This window comes from Vitis riparia, chromosome 1, assembly GCF_004353265.1.
Source record: "Vitis riparia cultivar Riparia Gloire de Montpellier isolate 1030 chromosome 1, EGFV_Vit.rip_1.0, whole genome shotgun sequence".
Taxonomy (NCBI): Eukaryota; Viridiplantae; Streptophyta; class Magnoliopsida; order Vitales; family Vitaceae; genus Vitis; species Vitis riparia.
In genome coordinates, this window is record NC_048431.1 from 2125925 (window position 1) to 2151919 (window position 25995).

Consider the following 25995-nt stretch of genomic DNA (forward strand, 5'->3'; position numbering starts at 1 on the left):
TTATTTTTTATTTTTTAAAAACTTTTACTAAAATAGTACTTAAATTTGATCACTTCAATAGTTGAATGTAAATTTTGAGCCCTGGAACCTCGTATTCCCCTTTTGTTTCTACCTTCCCAATAATTTATTTGAAATAAAGGATAAGTCAAAAAGTATATAGTACAAAAGATGCTGCGTAGAAAAGAAAAAGTAATGGAAAGTAGACATTTCTACTTTAAAGTCATAGTTTTCTCTTTTCCTCCTTTTTCTTTTTTAAGGGAATATTTAAAAATATAAATGCTTAAATAAATAAATATATTTAAATTTAAAAAAAATGAAATAATACCTCTATTTGGAAAAAAAAAACTACCATATTTTGAAAATTAATAATACAACCTAAAAAAAAACTAAGTTGTAAGGAATGAAATATTACCTCTATTTGGAAAAAATATATATATATATACCATATATTGAATACGATAGATATAATCTTATTTTGATATTTGAACCCTTTAGTATTTAATTTTAAAAAGGGTTAATTGAATAAAAAGGTTATTAAAAATTTAAAATTTGAAATTTAACCCTTCGTCGTTTTTTTTCCTTATTTGGACAAAAATGTCCTTATTATTTTCTTGTAAAAATATTTTTTTTTAAACATGCATGTAAATATTTGATATAGTAAAAGGCATTTTATGTAAAAAAAAAATGAATTACTTTTTAAATAATAATATGGGAAGAATTAAATACACAAATTTGAAAATATAATTTACATGAAAAAAAATATTAAAGAAAAAAGTTGAAGAGCATTTTTGTTATATTTCATATTTCTAAAATGGAAATATGTTTTTATTTTATTTTTTTAATCAAATAAAAAAATAACCTAAAAATAAAAGTGTATTTCCAAATTATTCTTATAGATAATTTTTTTGTTATTATAAATATGTTTAAAAAAATTAAGAATTTTATTCAAAAAATAAGCAATTTTGAGATATTTTTAATTATTTCTTATAAAATATTATAAGAAATAATTGAAATCATAGATAACATTTCAATATATATATATATATATATATATATATATATATATATATATATATATATATATATATATATATATATATATATATATATATTGTATAAAAATATACAATATTTTATTAAAAAAAAATAAGGAGATAAAAATACCCTAAAATTCTCTTATTTCTTTCCTCCATTTAATATTTAAAGACAAAAATAATATCAACATATTTAACTTATAAGAGGTAAAAAATAAAATTTTAAAAACCAATTCTCCTAAAATATCAAAATCCACTTTCAATAAGATCTTCTTCCTCTCCATATTAAGGTAAGATAACTTCCTAAAAAATTCTTACATAAACTAAAATACAACTTATTTAAAAAAAAAATCCTCAATTAATTATTTAATTAAAAAAAATTAACTTCTTAGAAGTTGAGACCAAAACATTTATGAAAGAGTACCTAACACCAAAGGTAAATTTTAAATAATAATATTTAACATAAGATATATAGATAGTTAAAGGAGCATTCTCAATATTATGCCTAGAAGGGGAGTCCAACCAACTAGAGCACCCATGGTTAGTTACAAGTAACACTAGATATATGCAAATAAAAAAATAAAAAATAAAACATGGATTGAAAATGATTGAATTAAAACCATAATAAAAGCGGAGTTTAGCTTCATGCGGACGAGAGATGTATGATGTTCCATAATCACTGTTTGGCTTGAATTCATTTCCTAGGAAAAAACTGGAAACAAACAACAACATCCCACTAACCATTGACTACTTACCATGCAACAACCCAAATGATAAAAAGCAAGGGAAAGAGTGCACTCATTGTCATACTGACACATTCCTTAGGGTTTTCATTTTCTTGAGACAAATGCTTTCTAATTGTTATGCCATTTGAAGCCAAGAAAGTGATAATAATAAACAATAATACCATAAAGTATTCATCTGCACTCATTTCTTTAGAAAATGTTGTGGAAGCATCAATATAATGATTCCATTTTAGTCCACTATTTTCCTTTTGTGTTTCAATGTATCTTGATCATCTGAATCAACAAGAATGTTAGTTGTGAACCATGAACCATCATCTCAATTTCATTGATGCAAAATTTTCTGCCACATCCATGGCCTCCTTCACATGCGATGAATCTGTACCCTGAAAAAAAAAAAGAAGGGAAATTCCATAATATAAGTTACCAGAGGGTACAAAGGCATACTCAAATATGAAAAATGGAAGCAACTTGAATTTGAGAGTTGGACCAGGAAAAGCATGGTTCCTTTCCTTTCACAGAGAGTAACACTACTTTTGTGGGTAGGTGAAGTATTGCTAATTCATGGATCAGAACATGGGCTGACTAAACAAGTTGTATGCAAAAAGTCCACATCGAGCAAATATTTACATGGGTGAGTGATAAAACAAGAAAATATGGAACAGGAAATGAATATATTCACAAGAAGCTGGAGGTGGCATCCACTAAAGATTAGGATAAGGAAACTTGTTGTTAAGATGACTTGCCTGCTTGTAACAAGAGCAATGGAGGTGTGTCATGAGGACGATAGGATTCAATGTACCAAAAGAACATAATCAAGGCAAAAAAGTAACTGGGTTGAGGCAGGAAGGGAAGGCATAATTGCCAAAAATAAATGGGGGATATTGCTTTTGGTAGAGCTAGCAAAAGGACTTCATGTAGCCAAACCCAATAGCAGAAATTAAGGCTTTTTGAGTTGAGTACTAAATGATTTTCAACCGAAAGTTTTGAGGGGTAGAATAATTTCTAATGCAGGTAGGGGAAGGGGTAGTGGGTAGTGGGTCCAAAATTCATTTTTGTAACCTAATACCATACTGTGGACAAATTTGGTAGGACTCATCTATGTTCGGTTCCAAAGTTACTAACTTCTATCAGTAAGACATGAGTAAATAAATTCTGATTTAGTGAAGGGCCTGAATACCCAGACTCAACAATTTCCCCCATAGTTGAGTCATAGGAATTGGGATGGAAAACATGTGGAAACTGCTAACCTGGCCTTGAGCAAGACCGCCTTTTCCTTTACCACATCGCCCTTTTAGAGGCCCTAAAGCTGCTGTCAACCATTCTGACACCTCTAACTGCTTTGCTTTATCTCCCTTCTGTGGCACTCCAGCATACACTACCGCCTTGTTTGTGGTTTCATCTGTACTGAAAATCATCACCGATATTCCCTGTCCATCCATCAACATACAGTGTGTGACTTTATGCAAAAAATGACTATTGACACATTTTGTAACACTGTAGCATTAAATTAGATAATCTGAAAGGCCAGAAGCTCCTAACAACCTTTTGCTCTATGACTTTTAGGACTGCTTCACGCACTGCAGTTGTATCTAAACCAACATCCACATGAGAGATGCAGAACGTTTTTCCATCTGAAGCAGCAAGCTGGGCCATATCAGTTGCAGCCTTGACAGCTTTCTGTATATTTTCTTCAGCGATCTTCTTTTGTGCCTTCCTGACTTGATCCTGCCAAGTAATGCAATTTAGAAAAATCTAGGACAACTACAACCACAAACAGACATACTAAGGGAAAGGAAAAAACAAATGGTGATTATAAGGGCCACAACAGTGGCTGCAAAGCCAGCGACCATAAAGAAGAAAATGGATATTAATAAATGGGAAATGGTGCATTTTCTTGCCAAAACTAGTATAATACCTGAAGTAGGGAAATCTTGGCCCTGAGATCAGCTTTCCTGGCTGCTGGAATAGGCGCAGAGTCAACACGACTTCTTAAAGAAGCAACTTTCTGTAACGATGAAAAGAGAAAATCAATTGACTACAAAAGCAGAGAATACATGGTTGTCTTTATAACATAGAAAATAGTAAAGAGAACACTAAATTTATTTATTTATTTATTTATTCAATCATTTATTTTTTGATAGGCAAAAAGACCACTAAATTTAGTGAATGCCAATTTCCTGGAGACAAAAACTTAAGAGACTGATTGGTATAGGAAAGCTAGTTTCTAGGAACCATCTTGGGAAATTAAAATAATCAACATGCTCACAGCACACTATGGAAATAATCCCCTTAAGTGAAGGAAGTGGACTTAACATTTCTTTTGGCTTTTTTTTTTTTTTTTTTCTGGGGCCGGTTGATTGGAATTGTGAAAACTGTCTTATAAACATATGATTCATAGGGAAATAAAAAAATAGATCAAACCAAGTGGGGTGGGGAAGATGAACTCATGTTTTCTTTGTAGTTATTTGAGGTAAAATGGTGGTCTAACTAATACTTTTTTGCACAGATTGTGCCAGAATTTTGTTGAATCCTTCTTACTATTTATTCAGAAAGAAGAGACAGTGAGACACCAAGATATATGTGTGTTCCACAAATTGACTTGACTGCCATCTCTATTCAGAAACTTTCATAAGATAGCACAAGCACCAATTATTTGAAACAGAAATATTGCTCAGAGTAATGCATGTTACAAAAGCACTACCCACTTAGTCACAAAAATAAGCAAAAGGAATGTTTAGATAAAACAAATTAAGCCATAAGCACAGCCTCCAAAATGCCTAAACAAGTTTATATGATGTCTGCTTTTTGTGTGTGTGTGTGTGTGTGGAGAGAGAGAGAGAGAGAGAGGGAAGGAGAGGGAAAGAGAGAGGGAGAGGGTGGAGGTTAGAAATAGTGAAAGCACTGGTGAAAGTAGGTTACTATAAGTTTAAAAAAAAGTCATTCCTGAGGAAGGTGGAGACAGAGATGGAGGTTACTACAAGTTAAATAACAGTCATTCCTTACAAAAGTGGACACACACACATACACGCAGAGAGAGATTAGTAGTGAAGGCACTGGTGAAGATACGCTACTATGAGTTAAAGAACAATTCGATGCTTGGGAAAGTAGTTTTGAAGGTTTCACATTGATAGAGATAGATTGTCATTATGCGGCAATTTGGTATGGAGGATAGAGCTCAGCGGTAATCAGAGGGAGGGGGGTAGGGGGTTAAGGGCGAAGAATTTTGCAAAGCAATTAGAAAAGGGTGAGATGCCTTTCTCACTTTTACTCTTAAATTAGTGGGCTACAGGCTTTGAACAAAATTTTCCACTGATACTTGGTTTAATGAGATCCCTCATCATAGTAGATTTTTGGAATTGTTACCATTGCAGCAGACTGAAGTGGTCAATAAAATTATAGGTTCATCAGAAAATAATTGACTGAGAGTTGAAACAATGAATACATTTCTGGGTTGTATTCAATATGTGGTGGCCACTATAGGTAGGGAGGAGAAATTAGGTTCAAATATACCAAAGGATGGTTGCTTCACTATCTAATCCTATTCCACTGCTATAAGTCCAAATGCAGCATTTCTTTTCCATCCAAGATGACACAAGGGCCTCTTGCTCCATCCCAGATTGGTCTTATTACTTGGGAAGCGGCTTAGCCGAAATTTTTTACTATAAACTAACTTATGAGAAGGGTAGAATTTTAGTTAATGGGAGCTACATGTGCAGATGGTATGAGGGACCAGCCAGTCGCTTACTCATCCATAGTAGAATCTTCAATAGCATATGGTCATCATCATCTTCCGCCTTTGGGGTTTCCTGGATGTTGCCTTTAACAGTAAAAAATACTTTGACTAGTTGGTAATAAAGGTTTTGACTAGTTAGCAATAAAGGTTCACACATTAAGATAAGAGGGAAGCATCATATTTGAGTTGCATCTGAAAATTTTATCACATCAACTCTCTGGTTGTATGGGTGGTTAGTCCCTTCGAAAGCAGAGGACTTTTTCTTTTAGAATACTTACACCTATTGGCATTAGCCTAAAGCTAGTGGGGAGGTTTTTTTCCCTTTAATTTGTCCATTGGGTGATACTTGCATACTTCTAAATACTAGGTTGCAAGCCTCTTGTTAGGAGCCTGTTCATAAAATCCTTTTTTGTCTATCAAAGATGATGATTATACAAAGTGGGGCCACAATGTCAAAAAACACAAAACACAACATATTGATGAAGTTTTCAACAAAATGTGACTGATTATGATTTATAACCATCATCCAAGGAAATATAACACAACTTTTATTTCTATTTACCAGAGATATGGTTCATATAATTGTAAAATCAGTACCAACCTTTTCCAACGAGATCCCTTCCGTCTTAGATGCATCATCCACTTCCTGTTCAAGCGAGCGTGCCAACTCTATTGCCTTAAAAGCAACATCAGTTGTAACAGCAGTAATCCTTCGGATTCCCTTGGCGATTCCTTCCTCAGATAAAAGAGCAAATGCCTTAGCCTCTCGGGTATTTGATATATGGGTACCTGAGTATGTCCATAAAATCAACATCGACACAAAATGATGGAAAGGCTCAAGAAGAAACATAGATTTGCAAGAAATCTTTAACCTCCACAAAGTTCTGCAGAAATTGATAACCATTTTTCATTTCCTGGATCAGCCAAGAGATCCTCCACTTTTTGACCAATTGACACAACCCTAACTGGGTCTGGATAAACCTACATTAAAGATGGAAAACATATTTAAGAACTGTAAAATCAAATAAAACTTCAGGAAATGGTATTGTAAAAAACAAACATTAGAAGATAATCATAAAAGAATTCCAGCTTACTTCTCCAAAAACAGCTCGTAAGCCATTTATACTCTTGGCATCAGCAAGGCTTGCATCCTTTGAAAATACATCTAACTCAGCATCGATTTGCTCATTCACAATTGACTCAATCTTTCTTAAATGATCAGGATGAACGGGCTTGCCTGTCCAAAATTCCCACCACATTCAGAATGGATTGCATACACACAAATAAACTAATCAAAAGTAAGCTTTTTTCAAGAATAAAACACACCACAAGAGAAATTAAATTTTAATTTTCAAGAACAGAATTGCATCCAAAATTAACTGTGTACAAAAACTAAACTAATTAACAATAAATGATACCATGAGAAAAATCAAATCGTAACTTCTCAGGAAGAACAATGGATCCCTTCTGATCAACATGATTGCCAAGTACTTCCTGCACTCTTATTAAAGGGTATTTAGAGAAATAAACACAGAAACTGATTTACAAAAAATAATAATAATAATAATAATAATAATACGAAAATAAAATTATCGGAGTTCATAAACAAGGAATGTTGGGCATACCCTAAGAGCAAAGTTCAACATATGTGTACAGGTATGGTTAGGAGCAATGACTTTACGCCTGTCATAGTCAACCTGCTCAAGTAATCAGAGCAATAAAAAAAGTTACCAAAAAAAGGAAGCAAACAGGAAAAGTAAATAAATAATAAAAGCAGTTGATAAAATGCAGTCTTTACCTTACATATTACTTTATCACCTACAGAGAATCTGCCAGATGCTTCAGTGAAGGAACCAATATGAAGAATGAAGCCACCATAAATTTGAACATTACAAACTTGAAATGACCCGGAGGTTCCCTCAAGTGACCCGGTATCAAAAATCTATACCAGAAGAACTATGTAAGATATGTTGATATGTTCAACATGTCAAGATGTATACATGCAACAATGTGAAGTTAATACAAAGTGGGGAGCTGCAGAGGACCAGCCAAATTGACAAAGAAGTAAAACAAACATGAGAAAAGATGTAGTAGGTTTATTACTAAATCCTCAAGGTTTCACCAGTCTTACAGTCTCACCACCTTTTATCCATGAATGGTAAACCATTGATTTCTGGAAGAAAAAAAATAAGCTAGCAAACTACAAGTAGACATTAACATAAATTCAAATACAATATTCAACTCTCTCCACAGACCAGCTTTTATATTTATAGCATGCACATGAAATCTCTGTTACATTACCACAAATTCATATCAATGAATTGGTTTGTATCTGATAAAAAAAAATGAAGAGCCTGTGTGGGAACTGTTTTCCACTCTTGAAAACATGTTTGGTAATTCTTTAACAGGGAACATGTTTTAAAAAACTTGTTTTGATCACATGGTGTCTTCAAAACATATATTAATTATTTTCAATTGTTTGTTGAGGGCTGTTTTAGAAAATAATTGTACAAACATGCAGAATGATCGAAAATACAACACAATAAATGAAAATTATTTTTAAGAAATATTTCGAAACACATAAAACAGATTGAAAACATTCCAAGTTCCCAAACAGACTTCTATTCTTGAAAACATCAAAGAACTATTTTCGAAAACGTTCCCAAATAGCCCCAGAATATCTTTTTTATTTGTATACTTACTACAATTTATACATATAAGAGTTACCTAAAAAATAAAAAGAGGCTTTTAAATAGAGCTAATAGTACAAGGAACTGACCTTCTTTGTATATACTATCTTCAATGCAATGAAACACTTGTTTCTTCCCATAAATAAATAAACCAATAAAATCCATGATCAAGCCAGTATAAACAATTATTTGCTGACCTTTTTTTATTTTTTACTTGAAAATCTTATGCCTGCATGTGTATGAGTGTTTGTGTGTGCATGTTGTGCTGGGGGGTGTGTTGAAGGGGAGAGAGTCTCGACAAAAATAAAATAAATAAATAAAGAAAAAAGAAAAAAAAAAAAGCCATACTCTCGGAAGGTTGAACTCATTGTTTCATTTCCCCTTTTTCCTTTTGAGGGGAGGAACCTCTATTCTTGCATCCCAATACAATTGTGGTTTCCTTGTGAGATTGTAGCATGTTTGATGCATCATGCTCTTTGCATTACTAACATATTAAACTTGTATACTTTCATAAAATGGCAAATCCACCAGCTCAATGCACTCCACAAAGATCAAGAAGTTGCACATGATGAAGAAAATACAAAAACTTTCACACCTTAACTAATTACATTGTAATCTGTCCACAAACATCAAGATTTAGAATACACTGTTCTCAATTCTTCCAACCCCCTCCACATATCCAGTCTCATCCCTTTTTTAATAAAACCCCCTTCAAAATTTTAGGCCATACAAAAGCAAACAATGACAGAATAGTTAGGATAATCCTAAGATAATAAGTCCCCATACTTGGAATTCTGCAATCAAACAGGTAATCGTCCACTTGAAATCATGCTTGAGTGTTTATATTTACCATTACAAACTTTCAGACTTTAACAGTTCTTTTTTTTTTTTTTTTGGGGGGGGGGGGGAGGGGGATATGTAAATTTTTGTCCACATTGGGACTTGAACCACCTAAAACCTCCCACAAACCCCCCAACCTTTACAACTTGAGCCAGGCCTCAAGGCAAGACTTTGACAGTTCTATGTATCCATACAAACTTTGTAAACAATTGCAAGGCAATCTGTCTTTAGAGATAACAGTGACTATAAACTTTTCACACATTACTTCTTTGAAGAGGAAGTTAAAGAAAGATAACTGGCTATTACATTATATTCATAGCAGCAGATATATGGTACCACACCAACTTGAATTTCTATTAATATGTATTGTACCGACTTCCGCATCGCCAGGTACCACACCAAAATGTGTGGCACTGAGAAAGCACTTTCTGCAACTTGCTATAACCCAAGCCATTTTTCTAATTCAATATACACACAATAATCTATGAATCTCCCACGACTCTCATCTTTTATACTGAAACATGCCTCAATAATAAAATCCAATTCATAAAAGTTTTAAGTGTCGACCAAAATAAGTAGAACAACCATTGTATGGAGTGGTAGGTGCACAATACCTGACCACCTTGTTCAGCATAAAAACTTGTTGTTTCTAGAACAATTCCAACTTCATTCCCAGCAGAAGCACTTTCCAAGAACTCAGATCCGGAGTAAATAGCTTTGATTACACTTCCATGATCCTGAAATAGTAAATAGAGAGAGAAAACCATCAGTGAGAAATAGTCATCTAATTTACAAGTAAATGTGATTTTGTTTAAAAAAATAAATAAATGATGCAAACAGTAGTTTCCTTCTGTTGACTTAGAATCCAAAATTTGATTATCGACATAATCCCAACTTTATATTACAGTTATTGTTAAAGCAGAATCCCTCAAGTGTTCATGTAAGTAGAAAGGAGATTTGTGTTGTCAGAGTTTCAAATAGAACTGAAGTCATATGAGGATCCCGGTACCTGTCCCATATGTAGAAGTTTCAAGGAGAAACACCTCCTTCAAGGAGACACAAGAATTGACATCTAGGTCACTGGATACTTTTTAATAGATGCTACATGCAGAAACAGAGTCATTCTAAAAACACAATGATGTGGAGAGACTCAAGATAATCAGCAATTTTGAATCCATTCCTCTAATGCATAGTAACTAACTAACTGGAAATTTCAAGTAGACATTTCTTAGTAGTAGCTGGTAATATTCTTTAACAAATCAAATAATGATCCAAGGTCAACAATATCTAAGACTAATCCTACCAGCTCATATTAGAAAAAGAAAAAAATAATTCTGCAAACAAGTTTACCTGGAACCATGTGAACTTGAAGGAATCATCTGTTGGAGCAACTCCCCGCTTGTGCAAAGCTGAGGTAGCATCAGCATCCATGACAATAGTGCCACCAGCTTGCTGCCAAAAATTTAGTACAAAAAGCGATCAATGGTATAAAACTTTATTTATGTTAATTCCCTTTCATGCACCAATGAAGCTTCTGCTACAGAAATATTTGTAAACTTAACTACTTTTTAGACATTATCTTCATAGTTAAGTAAGGATAGTTGCCAATGACACTTGTAATTTTTTTTTGATGGATAAAGAGAATAATGTTAAACAGGAAGAGGAAACACCAAACTAGTGCCCTCTAGGTATACAGGCCAATGACACTTGTAATGATTGATTAAGATAAAAGATGGCAAAGCAAATGATCAAACACCTTATTCTGAGCGCTTCTTGATCTTTCCCTTGCCTCATCCAGGGCAGCATTGAAACCCTGAACATCAACTATTAAGCCTCTTTCCTCTGCCATCAACTGGTAGCAAATATAATTAGTATTTGAAGACACATAGAAGAATATCTGAAATTTAATAATAAAGCAAGCCTTCCACCTGAGTCAGGTCCAAAGGAAAGCCATATGTGTCCCACAATACAAATGCATCCTGCAACCAACACCAACAGTCAGACACTCAGAAGGAAAGATAGGTTCAGTTACTAAAAATATTCCATAACTTTAATAATCATCAAAGACACAAGTTTGTTTCCATCTTCTACATCTTGGAACGGCATTAAAAAATATCACTCTTTGAGTAGCAAAATCAGGTGTAAAAAATCTTGGGAGTCAAATGCCAGAACTCATAGAAGTACAAAGTTTTCTTGTACCTTTTAGTCTCTTTTTACAGATCTATTTCAGAGGACATGCTAAATGAAAATTAATAAAATAGATAAAATCCTATGCTTTCCATTCATCGGAAAGGAAAACTCACACTGCCTACTGCCATTAACTAAAAAACATGATATTTATCAGATGTAACCCATCAAAAAAAAAAAAAAAAAAAACTGATGTACTGTGAGGAACAAGAAATATAAAATAGAGAACTCCACAAAATGGACAACCTCCACACTCCCAGAAGGCCAGAATGCACCCCCTACCCACAGGAAGATTTCCTTAAACTATCCATACAAATATATTATAAATTTATATATATAAGAAACGATACAGGCAGGAACCTTTATACTCATTCATTTATAAACCATACTGACAGGAAACTTTATATTCATTCATTTACCAACCATACTGATAGGCACATTTATACTTGTTAATTCATAAATGTAAGAATCCATACTTATTGGCACCCTTACACTCATTCAAATATACATTTACAGGATCCTCTGAGCCAAGGAAATTGAGACAGTCAATGCTCCATTGTTCTCGTATAGAAAAGTTCAACAGTTTTTTTCCATCTCAGATTCCATTAATGAATTACTACAATTTATAACCACACATGCCACTTTAGAACCATTGAATTGAATTAGTTCACATGGTTACAACATTTTTGTGAATCATGGATAAAATTAGTAAATACTGGTATAGTATAAAATTCCTCAGCAACTTTAAGAATGAAACAAAATTGCGTCTAATATTGGTGTGCATCATGGAGGAGAAAAATCATTTAAACAACACCTAAATATCTGTAAGAAACTGAGGAAAAGGAAAGAAAATAGCAAGTCATTACAAAACATTTATTAAAGAATTAAAATACAATGTATTTAATGAAAATTAATTCTTAACTGTGAAAAACGCTTCACACAGAAAAGTCTAAAGTTTCTGCTTGATATGAAACTTATGACATGTCATGGAAAATGAATGCATGAAGCATGATAACTTTATCGTATAATCACTAAAAATAAAGAAATTCTAAATTAGAAATTTACTTGCCTGTCCATTCAATATCTTCCCCTGAACTTCCTGAGCAGCCTTCTTAAATTTCTCGATTCCCTGAAATTTTTTTATTTTTTATTGATAGGTAAATGCAGATTTTATTAAAAATTAAAAGTATACACGAAGTATACAACGCAAACAAAAAGAAAGAAGGCGGGAGTACATAAAAACCAACAACCACCCCTTATTCTCAATTCCCTGAAGATAAATCAATCATCAGTATTACATTATCCAGATTGCCATAAGAACCCTAAAAAGGCATGGATGCATTATGTTCACTGCAATTATATTATATGGGTTCACTAATAAACCAGCTTGCCTAGAGATAAAATAGGATACCAGTCTAGCATCTTACTTTCCATAAGGGGTTGTTCCTCTGTTCCATGCACATGTCAAAAAGTGTGAAGTATGCATGTCAAATACAACATAATATGAAGACAGGCATGGGGCATGGGGCATGAGTGCAACAGGCCTATTGTTATATTTTGAATTCGACAGGCTTACTCATTTAAAAAAGAGAAAATCTGCATGCTCACTATAAGTCCCCAAAAATACATCCTTTATCTGCTTATTAGTTACATGGATATATTTGTAATAGTGAAATACTGTTCTTGGAACCAGGCATGTTATGTGTGTGTGTATTAATTCACCTACCCTTGATGAAATTTGACAACTACAACACCTACTAAAAATACTTGTAAACAAAGGGTGTTCCTCTCTTTGTCTCATCCCTGAAAGACCTCCCAATTTAATAGGTTCAATGTCCCTCTCCATCTCTCCCCAACGCACACACAAAAAGTGAATACTTCAAAACCCATGAAAGGGAATATCTTCCATAATGGGCATCCCTCTACCCATCTACTTGTCCAACAACATTAAACCCAACTTGGGAGAGCTTCTAAGATGTTAAAAGCAGGGTTTGAAGGTCAAATGCAGCTTTTGAGAGAGTATTTGGATAGAACTTTCAACAATGGCCATGTACATTCAAACATGATTTATTCACAATTTGGAAAATCAGGAAGACCCATGGTTTTCCTCAAACATGAAGCAGGGAGAAATATTTTATTTGATTAAAATGTTTAAAAATGTGAAAATTGTCCTTCTTTTGAATAAAAGTATTTTTAAAATACAATTCCCAAACATAAAATGCAAACTGACAACAATATCTACTTCTACTTCCACCTCTACTGCACAAAAGTAAATGCTATCCCAAACAAGCCTTTAAGATCAACTCTTTATGTGGAATATGCAAGCAGTGCACTAACTACAATAGGCAACAGAAGGAAGGACAAAATCCAACAACACAACCAAAAAGATAAATTAAAATTAAAAGAAGATAATAAAAGCCCTCTTTGTATTAAACTAACAACATGATTTCAAAAATAATGGTTTCAACAAGACACAAAATCATTCCCGTTAGCATTCTAGCAACATCAGACAATGAAAGAATACGAATTTGAAATTATTTTAAAGTTTAGAATATATGCCTAGCAGTGAGAAAGTTTCTGAAATTATTCATGCTCACTTTTCTTTTATAGGAAAAAAAACATGGAGCCCTAGAACTTGTAAAGTTTTTTAAATCCATTTCTAGGGAGTTCCACAACATGTCATTGTAGATTTGACCTAAAGGACAAAAAAATGTCACCACAACTTCAAAGTTCTACCCATTCAGAAATATATTAAAGTTTCCCATTTTCAAAATTTTCAATATTTCTAGCAATGCTAAACTGTGAACCCATAAAAACAATTCAGTGAAGTCCACAAATTTTAGAATTTCAGACCAAAACATCAAGCACAAGGTAAAGAAACTTAGCAATAATTGTATACATATACGCACGCATACCTTAAGTAATGTCTTGCCAAAACTTGCTTCCTCTTCAGCAATTATTTCCCTGATGTGCACTTCACGTTGTTTCAGTTCAGGGAAAACATCACCCATCACCTTTACAACAATGTTTACGAGGCTAGTTTCAAAAAACCATTAACAAAAATGATCAGTATATAGAGTTATGAATTAGTAACAAAAAATGTAAACAAAGTTTCAAGTGGTCCTTTATGTGAAAAATTAGGGAAAAAGATACAAGAGAAACTTCAATAAATGCCTACACTGGGGAAAATTAAAAGAAACCTAAGCACCATTGTCATTCCTACCTATTGAAGAATCCTTCTTGTGCTTTCAGAACTTCACTTCCATAACGAACAGCTCTACGGAGAATACGCCTCAGAACGTATTCACGACCCTCATTGCCTACAGAGTAAGTAAGGTAGTCATGAATACTGCTTTGAAAAAAGATACACTGAGATAATAAACAAAACAAGGAGAATTAGATCTTCATACACAATCCCCAGCATCTACTTCCTCCCACCACCACTCATCCCAAAAAAAAAAAAAAACAAGGAATTAAAGCACAAGTTTATTATGAGAAAATAATCGGCAAATATTATTTCAAGTACAGGATAAAATAAAGAATCAATATCCATCCAAGACATTAAATATATTTCCACAAGATCTTTTTAAACTTTGCCATCAGAGAAAAAAATCATAACATAGAATCCCTTCCATTCATTGGTTGCAGTAAAATTATATAACTAAACTTCAGACTTTCAAAGTACAACAACAAGAAGATAGACAAAGAGAGTGAAAACAAAAAATTGCCAATCATAACACTACCCCACCCCCATATACTTTCTTCTCTTCTAGAAAGACAAGAAAGAAAAGATATCTTTAACCAAACCAATGATATTCCTACAGTTTAAATACAAAATCCCAAACTTCTGAATAATTCTTCATAGATAAAGATGAAATGTGAAAAAGAAGCCATGTATCTAACCCCAAGTAGTCAGAATTAAAGCTTTGGTGAGCTAAGTTGAATGTTCTCTGTTTATTGTTTCACAAGTTAGCAAGCTTCCACAGCCCAACAGTGTCAAAAGATACTCTAAAGAGCAAAGGGAATTTTTATTAAAATCTCCATCAATTAAGATTAAAGCTCTCAAGTCTCAATAACAATCTCTAGCCAGCGACAACTAGAAGAGAGTATCAGTTAAAGAGGATTAACTTCATAGTTATATGTTTACAGAGGAGAGAAAAAAAAATGACCAATATCCATAAAATGCCTGAGTGCCTAGCTTCTAAGCAAGCCAATAATAATTCCTAAATTGTACCACAACAGAATTGCTAACAACTATGATGTCTTACTGTTTTAGCAAGCTTCCAATGACCAAATCAATAACTATAAATAAAAGGCTAAAGAACTATCCAAAGAGAGAAAAAATAAATAAATAAATAGTAGCAGAAAAATTTATTTCTTAAAAGAAATATAAAAAAGGAAAACAAGAGAACCATAGAGATCAAAACAGAGCCAAAGGGCAGTTTTCTGATCAATATAGCCAGAAAAATAAAATAGAAGCATTACACCCTCAATAAAAATAACTGGCAATCTGGATAAATTGATTGCAATTTCTCAGGACCCATTTATTAGACCTAGTGGTAACAATTCCCAGTCATCATACAACTCCAATCTCATATGTATATTGTACCTTACATAACAACTTTAAAGGCATAAACTTCCCTTACTAATACTACAGTAATGAGACGTACTCATTACACTAACCCTATGATACCCAATAACTAGACAGTAACAATAAAAATTGATAATTGTTAGAGAACCACCATTACTATGGAAAAATATGTTGATTCGAGAAAGTCTCTACTTTATTAGAACTAGGGAAACAATGCCATTGACCCAAACTAGACAAGTACAAAATAAAGAAGCAACAATAATGAGCTAGTGATGTCTGACTTCCTAATAGTCTACCTGGACAAGAACCATCAGCAATAGCAAAAGAAAGTGTTCTTATGTGATCAGCAACAACCCTGTATGCCATGTCAACTTTGTCTGCATCATCTGATCCAACTTTCCCTGAATATGGTCGAGCACCAGTCGCCTACAAACAAATCGAAAAGAAATGTAAATCTACATAGTATTTGCATAATAAATATTCACTGTGCATCCACCAAATCACGGTCAGTATAACTAACTCCATGCACAAATGGATAAATTTTGAAAAGACTCCACATCAGATAATCTGATAAGCCAGTATTATTTGCCTATCAAAAAATAATAATAATCTTAAAAGACAGATGCTAACACAATAACCATATCAGTAAAATGATTCCACCATGGATGACAGGCATTAAGGTTCAGATTAGGAATTAATGAAAATAATCATGCAGTTACATTGAGAAATATAATAAAATTCCTTTAGCATCATCATCCGACCTGTTGAATAGCATCAAAGATGGGTAAGAACACATCAGTATCATAATTGCTCATCTTGCCCTGAAGAATAGAAGTCAATCTTTCAAAGCCCATTCCAGTGTCAACATGTTTAGCAGGCAGAGATTTAAGAGAACCATCGCTTTCCCTGTTGAACTGTGATAATCCAAATGTGAACAATTTGTCAAATCGATTAATAAGTATCATAAATGCATAATACATCAGAAAAAAAAAAAAAACAATACTCTATATTATTACAACAAGACTATTCTAGCCTTTAAATGTGTGTCATTACATCTGAAAAGCACACATGCCAGACTCATATGCTTGCCCATAGTTAAACATTTCACATCTTGTGAACTTGATGTCTTTGACACCTCGTATAAAGGATAAGAATTCATCAATGGAGAACGCAAAAAATGACTTGCAAAGTTATACCTGTATAAACACGAGGTTCCATATCTCAATACACGTAGGGTCATCATTGTTAACCAATGATGCAGCATCACGATTACCAATTCTATCAAAATGTATTTCAGTGCAAGGCCCACAAGGACCAGTATCACCCATCTCCCAGAAGTTGTCCTAGGATCAAAAAAACAAAAAATACAATGAGATATAAAAGATTAATTCTGCTTTCATAGGTAAGAAAATTATATTTAAGGCACTAGAAAAGAGTGAATCCAATACATGGGAGAACACAAGAAGTAAAATGTTAGTTAACTCAATAATATATGTGTTTATATATATATATGACAAACACCAAGGGTCCATTTTGTAACCGTTCTCGAAAATAAAACTGTTTTCTATATTAAAAAATATTTTTGGCAAACTTTTGACTGAAAACGGTGTTTTCATAAATTATTCTACAAACATATTGATTTTTAGAATAATTGAGGTGTTTTCAATTGTTTTTTGTAGCATTTTCTAAGCAACAACTGAATGTTTTTTAGAATAATTGAGGTGTTTTCAATTGTTTTTTATAGCATTTTTTAAGCAACAACTGAAAAGTGTAAGTGCCTTTATGGAGTATAAGCAAAGGAAATTATTTTTCACATTTGAGTTCCCAAACTGAATTTTGTTCTAGAAAACATTTGAGAACTGTTTTTAAGAACGGTTCTCAAAAACTATATTTTGAGAACTATTGAGAACTGTCTATAGCCTTTTATTTCCAGCCAAAGAGATTTGGGGTTTGTATGCCCCCTCTTAGAACTCGTTTTTGTGCATGGGAAGCAGTTTGGGGAAAAAAATTTAACAGTAAACATGTTAATGAAGAGGGGTTGATCCATGGTCAACAGGTGCAGCCTTTGTAAAGACAATGAGGAATCGGCGGACCACATTCTGATTCATTGTGGTAAAACAAGGGAGCTATGGACTTTGTTGCTATCTGCTTTTAGTTTGTTGTGGGTGTTCCCGGCCTCAATGAGAAATTTGCTTCTAAAATGGGAAGTTAAGGGGCTAGGGAAGAAGAGGAGAGCGGTTTGGAGATTGGCACCTATTTGTCTTTTTTGGTGTATTTGCAAAGAGTGAAACTGAAGAACGTTCCAAGAGGAAGAGATGTCAAATCCCTGCTTAAGGAACCTCTTTTTTAGGTCTCTTCTAGAGTGGCTTCAGCAGTTTTTGGATTTAGACTCTCCATTTTTTCTGAATTTTTTGGGTGATTGGCATGTTAACTAACTTTTTACCTCTCTAGGTTTTTTCTTTCTTTTTGCAGCCTTGTTTCGGCTCTCTTTGTATACTACCTGTATACATAGAGTGCGCCCCCTGTTTTGACATCTTTTCAATTCAAGTTGTCTTCATTTATAAAAAAAAATATATATATTTTGAGAACTATTTTTGAAGACATTACCAAACAAACCCCATATACCTTGAATTAAATTCTTTCTAAGATTATTTTTTTAATTTCACATACCATTTAAAACTGTTATTGAGAACAAATGAAAAACCAGTATAGGAAAACTTAGGTGGGAGGAGGTTAGGTGGAGTTTGTGTTAAAACGTCCTAATGTTCCTACAAGCACACAAAAAATACTCAAAGTTGAAAGTCACAAAAACATGAAATAATCCTTTTTTTCTCTTTATCCTTATCCTTGCTTTCTTTTTTTCTTTTTTTTCTCTTGTTCCTTCTCAATGGAGATCTCCTTTGATTAAATTTTTTCCATCTCTATTAAACATCAACTATATCGTTTCTTATTTTAGAAAAAGTGAAAGGAAAAAATGATCGAGGCATGTTCAAGACCCAAATAACTCGTATTAACTTTTTCTTGTCTTTAAGTGGTCAAACCAGAAACATCCATATAAAGCAATAGTCGCCTTCAGTAGTGAATGCTGATATAACAAAAACCCTATGGCACACTCATAGAACAATTCATTTAAAGTTGTGGGAAGCTAATATTCAACAGACATAAGAGATAGAAATTGAAGGAAAACATACTTTACAACCAAAGGGCAATACATGTCCAGGTGGCAAAAACTTGAGCCACATATCCCTAGCTTCAGTATCAGGAGATAGACCAGATTTCTCATCACCACCAAAATAAGTGGCATAAATACGATCAGTAGGTAGTTTATACACCTGTAGGCCAATAAGCAACCACAAAATAAACAAAAAGAAAATGAAGGAAAAAACCATGCCAAATACAAGGATTTACACATTTCAAAGAAACTACAAATGGACTCCAAATATTTACATCCAGTAAAATTTGATAAGCATTTGTCTCTTGCTTGGGTCTATGCTCAGACATCATCTCTTAGTTGTTTCATTCAGCATGGACAGAGGACTTGTTAACCAGATTTTCTTCCCTTTACAAAGTTTGTTCACATGGTAATTTATGATAATAATATGCTGACATAAAACTTATAAAATATCTCCATAGGTGGAGCAGGCAGATAAATATGAATGAATAAATAAATAAATATAAATGAGTAAGGCTTAGTTGATGAACATGTATTGAGTTAGATACAATAATATTTTAATCTGTAAATATTATTTTTATACTGGGTTATCATTCTCAATAAATGATTTCAACATTTTGTGGAACCATTTGTGTAATGCCTGATTTCATACTGCATCTTGTTTACAAGAAATAGAAAGAAAACTATGAAAATTAACTATCAAAATGCAATGCAATGCTAAGTATAATAAGCATTGACTTGCCTTGGTGAGAAGCTCCCAAGCCCATTCAATAGCTTCCTTTTTGAAGTAATCCCCAAATGACCAATTACCAAGCATCTCAAAGAATGTGTGGTGGTAAGTATCTTTTCCCACGTCATCAAGATCATTGTGTTTCCCACCAGCTCGGATACACTTTTGGGTGTTGCAAGCACGAGTTAGTTTACTCAAGGCAGTGTTTGGATCAGCAGTCCCTAAAAAGATTGGCTTAAACTGGTTCATACCTGTAAACCACAACAGGCAATTTTATCATAAAACAATGATGCAAACCATAATTCGTACTAAAAATGAGGAAGTGCTGCTATTATGAGAAAGATTCGTACGATTTGCGGCAAAGAAAACAGCTTTAGGATGAATTTTCGGTCTTGTGCGCAAAATTAAAAAAAATAAAAATAAAAATAAAAACGTAATTTTGTGCAAATGCCCTATCTAATTTTCTATCTTGATGAAAATGGGAATATAAAATGAGTGAATATTTTAAAATAAATATATAAAATGAAATAAACCCCGTGCTTCCTTCAAGCGAAAATGAACAATAAATAAATAAAACGAAGCTTAATAATACATGAATCAGCTTAATTGGGATCAAAATTTCGTCCTTTCCGCGAACCCAAAACGATAATTCAGACACAGGAGAGAAAAAGTGCAACAAACAATTTTCTTTAAGGCATTTTCGCGGCAAACAAACGGAAAGTAATATGAAAACAATGAAATGAACCGAACCAGCATTGGCAAAGAGAAGAGTGGGATCATTGACGGGAACAACAGGGCTAGATTTCCAATCGACGTGGTTTTTGGACTCAAAGAAATTGATAAACGTGTCCCTGACTTTGTTCGCCGGCCACTCCACTTCCGACACCGCCTTCTGCGCCATGCCAATGACTGCTGCTTCAGAAGAATAAGTGAAAAACGAAACCCTAATCGGCGGAGGAAGCGGAGGCGAGTGGACGAAAGCAGCCGCCACAGAAGCAGTAGAGGAGCGTCCCGCAAAACCTCCACACAAAGCCCTCCTCATCCACGATCCACGCTTATATTATATTTTGCCCTTGTACTTCCTTTTCACTTCCTTGAATAACGTCCTTTTTTTTTCTTTTTTTTAATATACTTTTTTTAAGTTTTTAATATAATATGTTTTTTGTTTAACAAATGAATTAATTATAGAATTTAACTCAAATTTTCGCGGATTTGTTCACTTAAGCTTTCTACAAGTATATAAACAAATTAAAATAAGAAAATTATGTTTCATATAGTTTGGAATATGTTTTTTAATTTTATATTCTATTTTTATATTTTTTAAAATATTTTAAGAAAAAAAAATGAAAATTCTTTTTATTACATTCTAGTTCTAAATTGGGACTTAACGTGTATTGTCAAATTTGAGTGTTAATAAGTAATATGCAAATATTCAATTTTTTCCAAAAATACTAATTAAAGAAAAAAATATTTAAAAAATTATCATATTTAATTTTATTATAAAAAATATTAAAAAAAATTATATTAGTAAAAAAACTATACATTTTTTAATTATTTAACTTATATATAAAAAAATTAAATACATAAAATGAATTTATCATATAATTTATTAACTTTAAATATGTTTTTTTTCTTTTTTTTATTTTTTTTTCTTGATTATATTTCCCTCGTATTTTTTATCAAACTTTTTGAAAGCCAAACATAACCTCAAACAATAAAAAATTCATAAAAATTTGATCAAACCAAATATTAAATTTAAAGTTTCCATCGTAAACTATTTCTAACACATGTAAAAATAATAATAATAATAGATAAATAAAAGCAACAACAACAATGACACATCATGATTTAGACCATCTAGGTTAAAGAAAAGTTTGACATTTATCTAATGACTCATGATAATTTGATTTAATTTTAATATGTTCGACTTATTAAAATTAATAAACTTCATCAATTAAGACTCCACTGTATCCTCCTTTTCCATGTGTTGGTTAAAGCTAACAATAATTTTAATGAATAGCTTTTCCTTATGATTACATCAATTAGAGTTTGTGTTATCAGTTTTTAAGTGTTTTCTTAAAATATATATATGATGAATATTCCATTTTATATGGGGTGGATGTAGTTGCATGATTGCAAGAGGCCTCAACTTTTAAGACATAAATTATAATGTCATTATTTACTTCATCTTGATCCAACAATTTTAAAACATTTAGAATTATTGTGGCTCGTTTTTCTATAAACACGGTTTTTTTATCAAAAGCAAGACTTACATCATCAAAATGTAAAATTTGTTTGAGTCTCGAATAATTAACAGTTATATGTGTTTATAAATATATAACAATGAATAAATGAGTGAAGGAAATAAATAATAACAAACACTAATTGTTTAAACAAATATCGAAAATTTGAGAATTCACATTAACTTATAATGAAATTTATATGCAAATGAAAAAAAAAATGTGGTTCCATTATCAAAATCCCAAAGCTTTGATTTTTCTTCACTTTTAATTGAGGAAGACCATAAACAAAAAAAAAAAGGTTCATGAAAGAGAGATGACCAATAGAAAAGGTTTTGTCTTATCCCGTCCAGCCTCAATCGATCATATATAAAATTAATTTACACACTTACCTTGTCCGTTCCACCTTGTTTAATTTTTATAGTGAGATGAGTATGAAAATTATTTTGAATAAAAGAGACAAGATTGAGAATAAAGTGACCCATCTTAAACTCATTCTATTATCATTCATACTCTATATAAATAATGAATATTAAAATAATATCGCAAATGGGTCATTAGACATAGGTATCACTACACAAATATAACTAAAACATAAGTACTATTTTATATATATTTTTTTTACCAAACAAACACCTTGAAATACAATGAACAATAATAAAATACATACACATTACATAGGATTGAAACAATATAATTTGATGATACATAAATAAATTGCATATATTGGGAACAAACTCCTAAGACATTTGTTGCAATTTCATTGATCCTTTGTCCATGTACAGGCACGTATTCACTTTAATGCAAATATCATTTAAAGTTCTTAATAATTCTATTTTAAAAATAATGTCGGTATTACTATGATATGAATCAATTAAATCTACACAAACTAGATTATACTTTATATATATTAAATTATGTTCACCTCTCATTTATGGCGTCATCAAAGATTGGTTGTTTTATTTTATTTTATTTATTTAAAGGAGTACTCCTTGTAGGCATATAATTGCATTCAATATTGCATTAAAATGTCTTTCAACAATTTTTCAAAATCCCATAATCAATATTTTATGTTAATTTTACTAAATAATATTAATACTTAAAGTAAAAATAAAATAATAAGTTTTAACTTAATAACTTAAGAATAAGTTAGTTTACGTATATAAGTAACAAGTGTTAGGTGCTATCAAACACTTCAAAACTCTCATTATTTCATATCTATATTGATGAAAATCATAAAGATAAAAAAAAGAATATGACAACTTGATTGGATTGAGTTGATACCCAATCCAAACACAATAAAATAGAAGAACAATAAACCCAAGTCCAACTTAACCTTCGAAGTACGAACCGACCTTATTTTTTAAGTTCAAGTTGAGCTTGAGTTGGTTGAATTATCCTAGTTCTTTTTAAGAATTTTGAGGGCTACTTAAAACAATTTAATCCGACAATTTGATTTTTAAAACTCAAACAAAAATTTTAAGTTATAAGAAATAATGAAGACATGATAATGCATTTTTGCAACCAACAAAAATATTTTCATATTATTAATCTAATAGTTCATTTAAATCACAAGAAAAAATGATGAGATGGTAGGGATATAATTTGAGTAGTTTGGCTCGACTAATCCAAACCCAACTTGATGTTCGAAAAAATTTGAATAATCATTTTTAATATTCGGGTTGGGTTTAAATTTAGTTTTTTTTCAACCTAACCTCAATTTAGGTTAGACCTAGTTAAGATTCGAACAACTGGAATCTAACCTAAATATGATTTAATATTTTTATGATATTTATAATATATATTATCTTATATAATAATATTCATTTTATTTTTATGTTAAAAAAATATAAATTTATATATATATATTACACATGCAAATGTGTTATGTTTACTATTTAAATTTTGTTTTTGAATTACGCAACCCAATTTTAGTACAAGCAATCCGAACTCAATTCGAGTTTAGAGAAATGATATTGAATTAAGTTTAAGTTGATTATTTATTAACTTGGGTTGAACTCATATTAGTCATCAACTTCACGGATGATTATTTGGGAACTATTTTTTGTTATCCAGAATAAAAAACATAGAAAACACATTTAATAACGAAAAACCATTTTCTATTGAAAATCTTTTACTTGTTTTCACTTATATTTTTAATAAGTGTTTTAAAAAATAATTATACAAACATATTGAATAATTAAAAATAAAAAAAAAATTATTTTTAAAATATTAAAAACATATTTAAAATATTTTAAATTTCTATATAGACTTTTATTTTAATATATTGTTAATTATTAATTTCAAAATTTTTTAAAAGTTTTAAAGTTTTAAGATTATTATCAATTACATATTTAAAATTTTATTGTTAATTTTTCAAAACAAGAAGTTCAAACAGGTTAATAATTAAACCGAGTCTTTTTATGGTTTTTTTTTTCAAAATTTTAATTTTAATTTTTCACATAAGATTTGAATATATATATAGAAGTTCAATGACTTGGAAAATCCTACTAGAAGAACTGATGATAAATCCTTTGTGTAAATAAATACAAATTATTTTTTAAAATAATTCAAGAGAGGTATACATAAATAAATTAAAATAGAATATATTGATTTTTTATATTTCTATTTTGCTATTTAAAGTATGGACAAAATCTACCACTAGAAGGAAAAGGAATCCAACATTTTGTCTTTTGACTTGACATAAAAAGGTTGCTTATGTATTTCTAAATTTTTTATTTCTAAAATTAAACAAAAATAAAATAAAATAAAAATGAAAATTTATTTTTATTAAATTTAAATTTATTATTTGTGTTTATTCATTAGTTTTTTTAGCTTATATAAAAATAGAAATTTGTCTCTATAAGAAATTGATTAGTTTTTTGGAAAGTAGTTTTTCGGAAAAAGAAAAGTAAATTTAAACTATTCTAATTGATACATATATATATATATATAGGGATGGATCTTTATTTGCTTTTGAATCTTTAAGAAATGTTCGGCTTTATGAGTTTATGTCCATGGCCCCTCTACAAGCTCATGGGACATGACATGGCTTCTAAAAAATATACTCAACTCTATGTTTGGACAATCTAATCCCTATGTTGCCCTCAATAACTATGAGCAAAAATCAAAGGCTTGACCTTCTTCATTGCTAAGCAATCCAACTCGGCTTGAAAGCTAGAAACACTAAAAGCGTTTAGAATAATAGAACTTGTATTGTGGCTTGAAAGTGAGGAACACTTAAAAGGCATTTGGAAGAACATAGAACCTGCATTCCATTAGAATGCTTTACAAGACTAAGATTGTTCTCAAGTATTTGGTGCTTTATCCAAACGAGGCCACCCCATGTTTACCCTTTGAAACCCTTGACGGTTCCTTATTTCTCTAGGAGTCACAAAAATTCCCTACACAAATTCTATATACAAAAGATATATGAAACTCTCTATAACGTTGCACACTACTCCACTTTCTTCCACACACACACACACACACACACATATATATATATATATGAAACTCTTTAGATCTAGAACTCTTTATAATGTTGCACACTACTCCACTTTCTTTCATCCATGTGAGGGTATGTGCATATCTCTCCAAGCTTCTCTAGAATTTTCTATACTCCTTCACTAGTAGAGATGTATAAATTACTCCACTTGATTCTAAAAGCTTCTTGTTTCTTATAAAAGCTCAAGTTCGAGTCATTTTGGGTAGGTTGTGACACATTACTCTTTCTTCCTTCTAAGCATACTCCAAGTCAATACAACCTTGTCCATGGCAAATGGCTTGAGAGGGGACAACATCTTGCTATTGCTATTTATTTCTTGGGATAAAAAATGAAAAAAAAATATTTGTAGTCTAATTCATTCCCTATTCTTAGAAAATGGTTCAAATCCCTCCATGTGAAGTATTGATCCCGTTCTTAACTAAAACCTTTCAACAAAATACACCAAAAGTTAAGCCCATATGTGAGGATGCCCTTTCTCTTGACAAAAATAGATGAAAAATTAATCCCATATGGTAAGCATGAGT

At 31.7% G+C, this 25995-nt stretch overlaps 1 protein-coding gene across 1 annotated transcript; it reads right to left on the bottom strand.

The window, feature by feature from the left end:
- Positions 1-1695: 1695 nt before the first annotated feature.
- LOC117914167 (alanine--tRNA ligase-like) lies at positions 1696-20766 on the bottom strand. The gene is made up of 23 exons (XM_034829396.1): positions 20474-20766; positions 19736-19974; positions 19013-19153; positions 17018-17164; positions 16583-16735; positions 16118-16247; positions 14454-14550; positions 14146-14266; positions 12300-12359; positions 10972-11022; positions 10800-10895; positions 10394-10495; positions 9658-9780; positions 7312-7455; positions 7139-7210; positions 6932-7007; positions 6608-6750; positions 6386-6494; positions 6115-6302; positions 3696-3785; positions 3323-3505; positions 3028-3207; positions 1696-2163 (listed from the first exon to the last, which is right to left on the bottom strand). Exons 1-23 carry the CDS (start codon positions 20763-20765, stop codon positions 2092-2094), a joined length of 3009 nt encoding a protein of 1002 aa, XP_034685287.1. The 5' UTR covers position 20766; the 3' UTR covers positions 1696-2091.
- Positions 20767-25995: the final 5229 nt, after the last annotated feature.

Bases quoted from the DNA above. Each gene is read 5' to 3' on its own strand.
- LOC117914167 (XM_034829396.1), bottom strand. From the start codon at position 20,765: ATGAGGAGGGCTTTGTGTGGAGGTTTTGCGGGACGCTCCTCTACTGCT. The intron at 17,165-19,012 runs GTATGTTTTCCT...TTTTGATCCTAG, and splicing joins TATTGCCCTTTGGTTGTAAA to GACAACTTCTGGGAGATGGG. The intron at 14,551-16,117 runs GTAGACTATTAG...CTTACTCTGTAG, and splicing joins TGCTGATGGTTCTTGTCCAG to GCAATGAGGGTCGTGAATAC.